Source organism: Sardina pilchardus, chromosome 4 (assembly GCF_963854185.1).
Source record: "Sardina pilchardus chromosome 4, fSarPil1.1, whole genome shotgun sequence".
Classification (NCBI taxonomy): domain Eukaryota; kingdom Metazoa; phylum Chordata; class Actinopteri; order Clupeiformes; family Clupeidae; genus Sardina; species Sardina pilchardus.
The window spans coordinates 2,052,204-2,064,733 of record NC_084997.1 but is presented as its reverse complement, the minus strand read 5'-3'; the positions used below and the strand labels follow the sequence as shown (position 1 = coordinate 2,064,733).

At 40.5% G+C, this 12,530-nt stretch overlaps 1 protein-coding gene across 1 annotated transcript in view; it reads left to right on the top strand.

Moving 5' to 3' along the window:
• The window catches only part of vwa8 (von Willebrand factor A domain containing 8), a 284,869-nt gene that overhangs the window by 232,843 nt on the left and 39,496 nt on the right, over positions 1-12,530 (top strand). The window contains exon 41 of the mRNA XM_062533722.1: positions 4,422-4,547. Within this exon, the coding sequence (XP_062389706.1) occupies positions 4,422-4,547 (126 nt within the window). The remainder of the gene's footprint in view (positions 1-4,421; positions 4,548-12,530) is intronic.

The window sequence follows — 12,530 nt, the reverse complement described above, 5'->3', positions numbered from 1 at the left end:
TAAGGGATATGCGCCACCAAGTTGTCTTGATATACGAAATTAATGGACAAGGCGGAAGCAAAGAACTCCACTACGCAAAGCAGAGTTTCCTCCACCAAGTCCATTAACTCCATACTTTATATTTGGAGATCTTGAAGGTTGGGGTTAACAAGTGGGGATTAACTGGGAGGCTTGAGTCCCTATTCCATAATTTCCCTTTTTCCTAATCTGGGGTTTGGTATGGATGTTGAGTCATGAAACGGTCATGAGTGCTTTATGTGCAGTTTATGACAGCTGCTATGAATGTGTTATGAACTCACCTGTCAAGTAAAGTGTTCTCTTGCAGGAAGATCTTTATCATGTACAAAACATATACTGTAAGAGATCTGGTCTAACCTAGTCACAGTGAAAATCAACCAAATACACTGTGTTCCAAATTATTAGGCAAATTGGATTTAAGTGTCATAAACATTTATTTTTTTGTTTTTCAATTAAACACATGGATGGTATTGTGTATCAGGGCTCTTAGATCATTCAAATCAACCTCAGACACCTGTGATGACTAGTTTGCCACTCCAGGTAAGCCCAATCAAAGGAAAACTACTTAAAAAGGATGTTCCACATTATTAAACAAGCCACCGGTTTTAAGCAATATGGGAAAGAAAAAGGATCTCTCTGCTGCTGAAAAGCATACAATTGTGCACTACCTTGGACAAGGTACTGAAATCACTGGATATTTCCTGAAAACTTATGCTTGATCATGGTACTATGCAGAAATCTGTTGCTGATTCATAGCACAGACAGATTGGTGCAGAAAAAGGCATAATAAGGAAGGTTTCTGCCATACAAATTCATTAGCCTGACGACGTCATACTCAATTCTTGTCAGAATATGAGTCTGAAACTGCTCCATTCAGCTGCGATTATGGGGCGTGATTCAACCGATACAGGGCGGGGGGGATAGCTCTGCACTCATTGGATAGACCAAACCAAACAGAACAAGGCTGTCAGTATCTGTGAAATCTAAGACAACGAAATATGTAGCAGGGTAGGCTATATGAAAAACATCCTCCTTCGTTTTTAAAAATAATTCCTTCAAATTGTATGCAATGAACAGCTGGGGAAGTGTGTCGCTAACCCAACGAGCAAACAGACATTGTTAAACAAACGGGAACAACATCACCCAAACATGCTGTTTTAACTTGGTGAAAGTGAAACTGAAGTTTTCCCACATATCCACGTTGGTCTAAGTGTTCAGAAATAGTTGTGTGAATCCGTGATAAAACCTCCGTTTCAATAGCTAAGATAAACAAAAGGCCTAACTGCATGAACAAATTATGCATTCATAGCCATAGCGTTTCTGTTGCAATCAAAATCAACCTAAGCCAACATGGTCTCACACCCAACTCATTGAACGAGGACGCATGCAGCCGTGAACTTCACTGCTGTTCATCTGTCAATCATCACGTAAAGCCTGCCCTGACAACGTGATTGGTCCGAACAGATCTGTATCTCGAATAGTAGCAGCTGAACGGAGCAGTGCCAGACCGAAGTTCCCTGCAGAAAAAGGATGTAGGCGGGGCTAAACTTCGGTCTGGCATCCAGGCTACAAATTCATAGGATTAAGAGAGCAACTGCTAAAAATGCCATTGCAAAGCGGCAAACAGTTATTTGAAGCTGCTGGTGCCTCTGGAGTCCCGCGAACCTCCAGGTGCAGGATCCTCAAGAAGTTGTGCAACTGTGCATCAGTTGTGAAAGTGTGCATAAACCCACTATCGGCCACTCCTAAACAATGCTCACAAGCAGAAACGGTTAGTGGGCTCAGGAATACATGAAGACTAATTTTAGAGGTTTGAGTGCCGTGCAACCCTAGATGGTCCAGATGGATGGAGTAATGGATGGTTGGTGAATGGCCACCATGTGCCAACAAGGCTGAGACGTCAGGGCCAGAATCATGGGGAGAGAGCTGGTAGGCCCCTTAGGGGTCTCTGATGGTGTGAAAATGAGAGTAGAGTTACTGACCGACCACTTTCTTCCGTGGTACAAAAAGAAGAACCGTGCCTTCTGTAGCAAAATTATCTTTATGCATGACAAACACTGCAAAGAATACCTCTGGGTCATTGGCTGCTATGGGCAGGCCAAGGAGAGAATCTCATGGTGTGGCCCCCATCTTCCCCTGACCTCAACCCTATTGACAATCTTTGCATCATCAAGCAAAAGATCTATGAGGGTGGGATGCAGTTCACATCCAAGCAGTAGCTCTGGGAGGCTATTCTGACATTCTGGCAATGCAGTAAATTCAACAAATTACCATTTTAGTTCTTTACAACCTATAAAATGTCTTGAAACTCTATTTGGAACAGTGCTTTTTGAGTTTTTTTTATCTTTTAAAAAAATACTGCCATCATTGGGAGGTTTGTTCAATAAAACTTGAATTATTCACTGACGGTTGATGACTTTAAAATTAGACTGACAGGCTTTTGCATCAATATTTTGGAAAATCAGAGAAAAACGTGCATAATAATTTGGAACACATAATAATAATAATAATAATACATTTTATTTATATTGCGCTTTGCATTAAATAAATGATCTCAAAGTGCTACAATGCATACACACACACACAAACAAAAAAGGATCAAAGTAACACCATAGAGGAAGTTAAAAGTAGCTTAAAAATCAAGCTAAAACCAGCATAAAAACAGATAAAAGTATTTAGTTAAAAGCTTTTCTAAAAAGATGTGTCTTTAGGCCTTTCTTGAAAGAATCCACAGTTGGTCAGGGAGAGCATTCCACAGAGCTGAAAGCACGGTCGGCCATAGTCCTGAGTTTGGTTCTTTTTTGCTGGATGAGATGTGATTGTCCGAACCAGAGATGACTTGAGGAGGAGTGGGGGGGGAATGAGTTCTTTGAGGTAAGGGGGGGGGGCAGAGCCATGGAGACACTGGTGGGACAGAAGGGAAACCTTGTATTCAATCCTGAACTGAACCGGAAGCCAATGAAGGGATTTGAGGATGGGTGTGATGGGTGCTGGAATTTCCGCACCCTCATCAGGATCCTGGCAGCACAGTTTTGGACGTACTGCAGCTGCTGGATGTTCTTGCTGGGGATCCCGATGAGGAGTGCGTTGCAATAGTCCAGCCTGGAGGAGATGAAGGCGTGGACAAGTTTCTCAGCATCGGGGAGAGTGAGTGAAGGGCGTAGTTTCACAATGTTTCTGAGGTTAAAAAAGTTTTGCACAGATGTTTGATGTGGGCCTCAAAAGTCAGGTGAGGGTCCATTTTGACACCCAGATTTGTGACTGAGGGTGAGAGGTGGATGTTGTGACCAGGGAGGGTGATGCTGGTGATGGTGGATGACCGGACCTGGTGTGGAGTGCCAACAAGAATGGCTTCCGTTTTTGAGCTGTTTAGTTGGAGGAAAATTTGCCTTCATCCACGCCTTTATTTCCTCCAGGCAGGTGGAAACTGTGGATACAGCTGCAGAGGGTGTTGGATTTGTTTTATATAGAGTTGGGTGTCATCAGCATAGCCATGGAAAGACATTCCGTACCGGCTGATGACACAACCAAGGGGAGCATACAGAGTGAAGAGGGTAGGGCCTAGGACTGAACCTTGAGGGACCCCACAGGTGACGGTGTGTGTAACTGAATTTGCACCTGCCAGGGATACATATTCAATTCTGTCAGTGAGATATGATGTGAACCAAGCCAGGATGGAGCCAGAAAGTCCGATGGAAGAGTGGAGGTGGCGTAGAAGGATGTGGTGGTCAACGGTGTCGAATGCAGCGGTGAGGTCAAGAAGGATGAGAAGAGATGGAGAGCCAGCATCAGCTGCCAGCAGCAGGTCATTGGTGACCCTGACCAGGGTACTGTGTACCAGGGACCAGGGTACTGTGGCCAGAGCGGAAACCAGACTGAAACTTCTCATAAAAACTGTTTGCAGACCTGCAAACTTGTCGCTTTTTGGCGACAATCGCCGTTTTCTTGGTCAATTGGGTCATTCACGTGAATCGCGTAGAACCGGAGAGTTTTTATTTGGGGGGGGGGGGGGGTGTGAAGGTGATTTACCTTGCTCGCACGCATTAAAGTTTTCTCCCAGGCCAAGATACTTTTTTAATTCGCCTCAGCTCTCATACCCTCAGACTTCGAGAGGCTCTACCCTCAACAGGGATCCCGCTGCTTTATGACGTTGTGTGGGAACCACCTAATTGTTTTTAGACATTTAATTGTTGTTTTGCTTTTGTTTATTATTTTATATATGTAAAGCACTTTGGAACTATTTATAAATAAAGATTATTATTATTATTATTATTATTATTATTATTATTATTATTGCTTTACTGATCAAATCTTAAGAGGATGTATGGCCTGAACCTAGATCTTTTAGGAAGCATAATGGTGTGAGCATGTCTCTGAACCTGTGCCCTTGATGTGTATCTTAGGCAAAAGGCAAAGAAAGGCAGTGGCTGAAGAATCAGGCTCTGGGTGAATTAGATGACTCTAAAATAATCGATGGCCTTGCCGGAGAAAAATCCATCTATAAACGCAGAGGAGAGCTGGAACCAGAGGTATGTTCCTGGAAAAAGCTGGACAACTTTTGAAAGACTCATGATGCATCCAAATTTGTTTGACAAAGAAACACTTTTTTGCCTTTACTAAAACATTGTTATAGAGAATCATCATGAGTGCACACACAGGCTACCGTGACACACAGGCAAACTCAGGGCACGTCAAGTCAGATCAGTTCATGTCACAGATATGGAGCAAAGAAATGTAATTTTTCTGTAAGGCACACACCACATATTTCTGTAAATTCCTCAGCCCCAAAGTCTCCCTCCACCATGATTCTTATATTGCCAGATTCAGAACAGTCTGGCCTACACATATCAAGCTGTCAGCGTGCTGTGGTGAGATACATGTAAAGAAATAAGACATTTTATAGTACGCTTTTTTGTATTTTTATCATTTAAAATCAAATTCAACTATTAATATATGACATTGTGGCAGTTCTGGGTAGCCTATAGCCTGGGTTTCCCATACTGCCTTGCACGGTGATTTCTTTCACGCTGCTAAGGCAGTCTGGAAACTAACGCCCCCATTTTCGCCTGATGTTGGGGGCCAATCACAGAACAGGGGAGAAAGCAAGACCATGATGAGCTATGCAGAGACCCATTTGATTGACATCCGTGGCGCCCAATGAACGGATCTGGGCATTTTTTTCAAATACGAGAAAATGAACGTCTGGTTGCCAGACCACGTCTCATTTGAGAAGTGGGAGGCGTTAGCCAGGCTAGGTAGCCTACACTCTGCTGAAAAAAATATAGCATGTGTGAATGGCACTGACCAGGATAAATCCCACTGAGCAAAAACTGGTCCAAAATTTGTCCAGAAGACGTGGTCGCCGAAAGTATTTCCTGGACGTTGAATAGATGTGTTGTTCTGGGTGTGATATAGGCGTCGTTTGAAGACGTCTGAAAGACTTAATTAGACATCCAGAAGACGTCCTCAGAGTAGCCAGAATGGCAGAACGTCTATTTGCAACTAATTTTGGCTGTCTCTAGACGTTCCGAATGGGGTCAGGCTGGACTGTTGTCCCAATGTCATTTATTAACTGATTCTGGCTGTCAAATAGACGTCCAGATTATGACCTCGCAGAACGATTATTTGCAACTAATGTTGGTTGTCTATAGACGTCCTGAACCGGGTCAGGCTGGACTATTGTCCCAGTGTCATTTATCGACTCATTTTGACTGTAAAATAGACGTCCAGATCACAGCCTGGACAGACCACTGTTTTTTGGACGTCCATAGACGTTGCTTGCTCAGTGGGATGCTTTTAACTTTAAAGCTGTGTTAAAAGTGTTGAAACTTTTGACTGGCACTACATTTAATGGGTGTCTACGTTGAGAAATTGAATGCTTGAAAGCCAAAATAGAGTATTTTTACACAATGGTATGAATTGTATTTTTTACAATCTCAGCGGTAAAATACACAAATGAACGTACACGTTATTCTCACCTTTATAGTTGATGCTGATCATTCATCGAGGCAATGCTCATGTACAGATGGTACGGGTTGAGAATGCTCCTTTCTTTGCCGCACATCGGGAATCCGAATAATTAAAACTGCAACCGCAATGGGGCAACTTAAGACCGCCCTAATAACATGCAGGTTCGGCTCATGCCGGAAAAACACGATAAAACCCGAAGACACCGCGCTGGTGGCAAGCGGAGAAAAGAGACATGACGCTCGGCATCTCAGATCGCAGTTGCAGAGTTTTTGAATGTTTTACAACCCAGCTGGTATCCACCGTTCATTCCGACATATCCCCACTCCGACATCGACGTCCAATTATCGTAGTGGAGGCATGTCTCTTTATGGAAAAGGTCCCACCACTCCGACATTTTCGGTTTTCATGGTCACAGTGGCGGCATTTAACTTTTTTTTCAAACAACGTGCCATTCCGACATGAGGTCATTAATAGGCTATTAATGTCATAACTATTATCATTAGGCTTACTAGGCATGGCTGTAGGCATCTATGAGGCCACTGAGATCTGGACCTCATCAGTTTTGAGAGCTGGAAATACATGTGTTTGCTAAATATCGGTATATTGTTGTGCATGTTGCGTGCGCGACTCAGGGAAGTGAAAGCAGTTCTGTATAGACATTGCAAGTTTTCATGGTGATCATCGGCGCAGTGATTGTGAAAGCCGATTGAAAATACATAAGTTTAGAGCGAACGAATCTACCGATTTATATTTAGTGGAACATACTTTTTTTCAAGGTTGTTGCATTGCATATTTAAGTCAAACTGGTCTCATTTGCATATCTAAACATCACATTTCAGAAAACTTGCAATACAATCTTTGTATTCTTTGCCTTAATGTGAGTAAACAACTGTGAAAGTTTCAATTTGATATCTTTAGTTTAAAATTTTACCCATTTAACCTGTAGTAAATCCCAATGGCAAAATGCATTGGAAATTGCTATCTTTGACCTTGATAAAAATGTTCTACTAAATATAAATGGGTAGATTTTTAATGTGATGTAGGTGGGTTTAAGGATCAATAAAAAGTATGAACCATTACTATTGCAATTAGTTTCATTTTTGGCCCTTTTTTGAGCTAGATTGACTGGCCTAAAAGGCAAAATACAGTCTTAAGCCTATTATATAGCTTGGCCAATTAATAGCATATTGTAGATGTGCAAAACCAGCATTTGCGTGCATGCGTGCTTACCGGTGAGGTGTAGCCTACAAAAATGAGCATAACATCTGATTATTAAAGTATGGCTATAGGCTATAGGCTACTGGTAAGAGAAGAGCTGGTTTAAAATTCAAGTAACGTGCGCTATTTAACCCCTCGAGACCGACTGTATTGCAGTCTGCCGACACAGCCAGGCGACGCTCCCAACCCATTCATTCGTTTTGGGCACGAATGAATGGGTTTGCCCTTAGTTTAAATGGAGGCGCGGGGAGACAAGCGGCAGCTATTGTTATGTATGGTGCCGGCTTAACAAAGTTTAGTGCGTTAGAGATTCCTGCATGGTGCATTACTGTGACCCTTACCTTGTGGATGATTTTTTTCTCATTGGAATACAGCAGGACAGGATGCCTTTTATCTAACAAATTCGAAAGCTGAGATTGTTGGAAGGACTATATGGGCAGAAATATGTGCCACCAGAAACTGAATTTGAATCACATAATTTGAAATTGTATTTTTTAATTTGAATCATTGCATTGAAAAACTGAATCTGAATAGTATCATTTGAAATTGAATGTATTAGTTTGTAACAGGAAAAAACAGGAAAAAAATTCAACTCTTTTTATATGCTCATGTTCAGTTCTCGCAAATCAAATTCAGTTCTCAAAATTCAATTTCAATTTACTGTGACAAACATCCGGGTAGTTTAAGGATGAAGGAAGAGCAATCGAACTCAGATATCAAGGACGCGATATTTCTTTTCGTAGGCTAGATCCGGGAATCTCATTAATATTCATTAATTTTCCCATTGCTGTTGTAGCCTAACAGCCGAACACACAACAGGTTCTTCCCATAGACCGGTTCTTCCCGACATCGTAAGCCAAAAAACAAAGGGGCGATTGTTTCAACTCCACAAGCTATCATAAACGTTAGCGCTAGCTCAGGGGTCTCCAACGTGGTGCCCGCGGGCACCAGGTAGCCCGCGAGACGCATATGAGGTGCCCGCAGCGCACCTTCTAAAAATAGCCCACAAGTCGTCTGCAGATCATGCTCTAAAAACATCCTCCGTTGTGACGTGTTTAATCATTTAAAGACAAGAACCATTTTAAGAATGTATGTAGACAACAATCTGTAGCCTTAACTACATTAACATTAACTTGATATTGGTGGTGATACCTTAAGTTGTAGGCCTAGCTGGTTAACTTTTAGACTTTGGCTCAGAATACCTTTCCCATTCAATCGACAACGGAAGTGGAGCGCATACATGCTGCTCGCACACATGCAGAAAAAACAAGCTCGCTCGTCTGGTGTAGCAAATGGAATCATGTCTTTGCGAAAGTTCTGTGCCCTTTCCGTGTTTGTCCCATACGGTTCGTGCATGATTGTTCAAGGACTGAAAAACGTTTGCTTTACTGTAGCGCACGGGCCTTTTCTCCTCCGTGTGCGCTGGAAATCGTTAGGCATGATCCAATTAACCTAACGGGCGCAACATGTTGTCAGATCATGGAGACGTGCAATAACTATAAAAGGCGTCTTCATAAGTTAGGGAAGGTGGTGTTGGTGATTGCTATTGAAATGTAAAAAAAAAACAGTTGTCCACTGAAATCAGAACTTAAACAGCCTCAAAATTCTTAATGGTGAGTAATGCCGTAAAAATTTAGCTAACCTAAATTATTAGTTGCACAAAACATTTTTTTTGTTGTTGTTGTTAAAAAATAGGTTCCCCATGCAAACTTTGAAATTAACAAACTGAACAAGATGTTGGTAGTGTTGCATATTGATATTAAAATATTGAAGAATCAGATGAAACTAGAAATGCAATTCCCGAGGAATTACACGAGGGGATGCAATCTGTTGGGTAGACTTTTATTTTGACACACAGGAAACACTTCAATAGGATGTTTAGTTCAGGGAGAGAGAGAGATGCTTAAAGCCAAACATTCTAAAGTGGAACTCTGTTCTAGAATCTTTGATTAAAAGTGACAGTTGGATTCACAGGGCAGTGTTCTAACTAGACTGGGAACTGAGAGTTCTGGCTCATTATGACATCACATTCTCCATTAAAGTCTATGGGGGAAAAATACACTTTTAATTACAAATATCTCAAAAAGTATAAACTTCTCAAAAATGTCAAATAGATTGTCTAGTAGATATTTGGAAGATCTACAGAACGGTGTTTCAACCAAGTTTGTACGTTAAGCGGTTCGGGCTGAATAGCGCGCACAAAAAGGTAAAAAGAATAATAATAATAACTAGAAAAGCATTTCCTGAAGGAAATACCAGTGCATGGAAAGTCATTGCAAGGATTATGCTAGGGTACTTAAAGTGATTACTAAGGTGTTGCTAGGCTAAAGAAAGTGGTTAGTATTCTATAAAAAGTGGTTACTAGGTTGGTTGCTAGGGAAATCACGTTGGTTGCTAGGGAAACCACGTCGGTTGCTAAGGTGGTTGCCAGGGTGTCATTATGGAAGTGGTTGCTAGGTTGTTACTAAGTAATTATAGTGGTTGCTTTGCTATAAAAAGTGTTATTTTAAATATAGTTTTAAAAAGTTATTGAAATTGGGAGAAGTAGAGAGAGTGATAGAGAAAGTGAGAGGAAGTGAAGAAAAAGAAGTGAAAGAAAGTGGGGATGACAAGTGAGCTATCCAGTTCAATGGAGAGACACACAGAGAACAAGTTCCATTGAAGTTGCTGAAGTCAGTGAGAGAACACTGGCAAAGTTGATTCCATTCTATTTCTTTGAAAGCTAATTATGATGTCACAAAGCCAATGTTAAGTCTATGGCAAAATTAAGTTTAGTTTTTATTTCATATCTCAAAAAGTAAAAGTCATAGAAATATGAAAAGAAATAGACTGAAAATTTGATGCAAGAGCTACGTGACAAAGTTTGAACCAAGTTCCTACGATAAGCGGTTAGAGTCAAATTAGGGCCTGGAAGAATAATAATAAAAATAAAAATAAAAAGAAAAAACGAAGGAATATCAATACAGTGCATTTCCATGCACTGTAACTAGAAATGCAATTCCAAGGAATTACCAGTGCATGAAAATGCAAAAATAGATAGATAATGTAGATATGGTTACTAAGGTGTAGCTAGGGTAGACATGGTGGTTGCATAGTTTACAGAGAGTTGATAGTGTGAAGGTAGACAGTTTAAAGATGAAACGTTCCAGTTCTAACTTAACTAATGATTTCTATTCATGTTAAAATGTTGATTAGCTAACTTAGCTAATGATTTCTAGCAGTTACGCTAAAAATGCTTATTATGCTAGCAATGCTAACTTTACTAAAAATGCTAACCAGGTTGATTAGCTAACTTAACCGATGATTCCTAGCAGTAATGCTAAAAATGCTAACTATGCTAACAATGCTAAATTTGCTAACAATGCTAACCAGGTTGATTAGCTTACTTAGTTTATGATTTTTTGCAGTTATGCTAAAAATGTTAACAATGCTAACTATGCTAACCATGCTAACTAGCTAACTTGCTAGTGAGGACTTTTATTTTGAAACATTTGTTGCTAGGGTATCCATGGTGGCCACTATCAGGAAACAAGAAGTTACTGCAGTATAATCATGTTGGTTGCTATGGAAACGGTCATAAACACTTAATTTTAATGGTTGCTATGTTGGTTGCTAGGTACATGGAGGTTTCATGTAGTTGACTGGAGGCATAGTGAATGATAACTGACAGTTGGAATGGTTGAACAGTTCAATAGTTGAGTAGTTTCAGTGGTTAAATGATTTAATAGTGTATTATTGCAGTGAGGACCTTTATTTTGAAACAGTTGTGGACAGAGGAAGTAGTGAAACAGGATCTGTAGTCTTAATGAGATTGTATGCTTAAAGCCTGAGACAGAAGGTGCCTCTCATATATAGCGTTTACGCGTCCTCTCTCGCTCCTCACTGATCTACATAAAGAATGATGGAGCGGCAACAATGGGATAGTCTAGCCCTTCTTCTATCTTTCTTTATGTAGATCATTGAGGATCGAGGAGCGAGGGAGGACATATAAACACTGCTTGAGAGGGACCCACAGTAAATACTTTAAAAGTTGTATATAGTCTAATTAATGTTGATAGACAGAATGTTTAATGGATGTTGATAGGCAGATTGTTTAATAGATATTGATTGACAGTTTAATGGGTGGATGAGTGAATGGTCTGAAGAAGATGAATGGATAGAAGGTTGGATGGAATGTGCCTTATATTCTTGTTAAGAGAGACACTGATACAGCTCTCTGAGAGTAGTTGACACAGGTGTAATCAATTTAACTGGCTAGTCTTAAGAGAGCCAGCGTGTACTCTTAAAGCCTGAGACAGTAAATAATTTAAAAGTTGAATGTAGATAGTCTAATTAATGTTGATAGACAGAGAGTTTAATGGATGTTGATAGACAGATTGTTTAATAGATGTTGATAGACAGTTTAATGGGTGGATGAGTGAATGGTCTGAAGAAGATGAATGGATAGAATGTTGGATGGAATGTGCCTTATATTCTTGTAGAATGGAGAGACACAGCTCTCTACTGAGAGTAGTGGATACAGATACAGGTGTAATCAATTTAACTGGCTAGTCTTAAGAGAGCCAGCCTGAGACAGAGTAGATTGTTTAAAAGTTCAATGTAGAGCGTCTAATTGATGATGTTGATAGGCAGACTGTTTAGAATGGGTGGATGAGTGAATGGTTTGAAGAAGATGAATGGATATAAAGTTGGATGGAATTAGGAGGACTTATTTTGATACTGTTGTGCGCAGAGGATACAGGGGAACAGAATATGTAGTCTTCAGAGAGGAGCCTGAGAGAAACTGACAGTTGGTGCCCAGGTGGCTGACCAGCTGGGGTAACATTCTAATTGCTGCCGTGATGTCATAATGAGCAATGTTAAGTCTATGGGGGAAATGGTGATAGTTTTTAACTAATAGTTTAAAAAGTATAAAAGTTACAAAGTTGAAAAATACAAAGCACATATGGCATAAGCAAGACCTACGCAACAAAGTTTGAATGAAGTTTCTACGTTAAACGGTTGAAGCTGAATTGCGAGCGTTAGAAGAAGAAGTTTAATAATAAGAAGCCTAGGAAGAACAGTACAGTGCATTTTCATGCACTGTAACTAGAAAAGCATTTCCTGAAGGAAATACCAGTGCATGGAAAGTCATTGGTAGGATTATGCTAGGGTAATTAAAGTGATTACTCTAGTGTTGCTAGGCTAAATAAAGTGGTTACTATTCTATAATAAGTGGTTACAAGGTTGGTTGCTAGGGAAATCACATTGGTTGCTAGGGAAATCAAATGGGTTGCTAAGGCGGTTGCCAGGGTGTAATTATGGAAGTGGATGCTAGGTTGTTA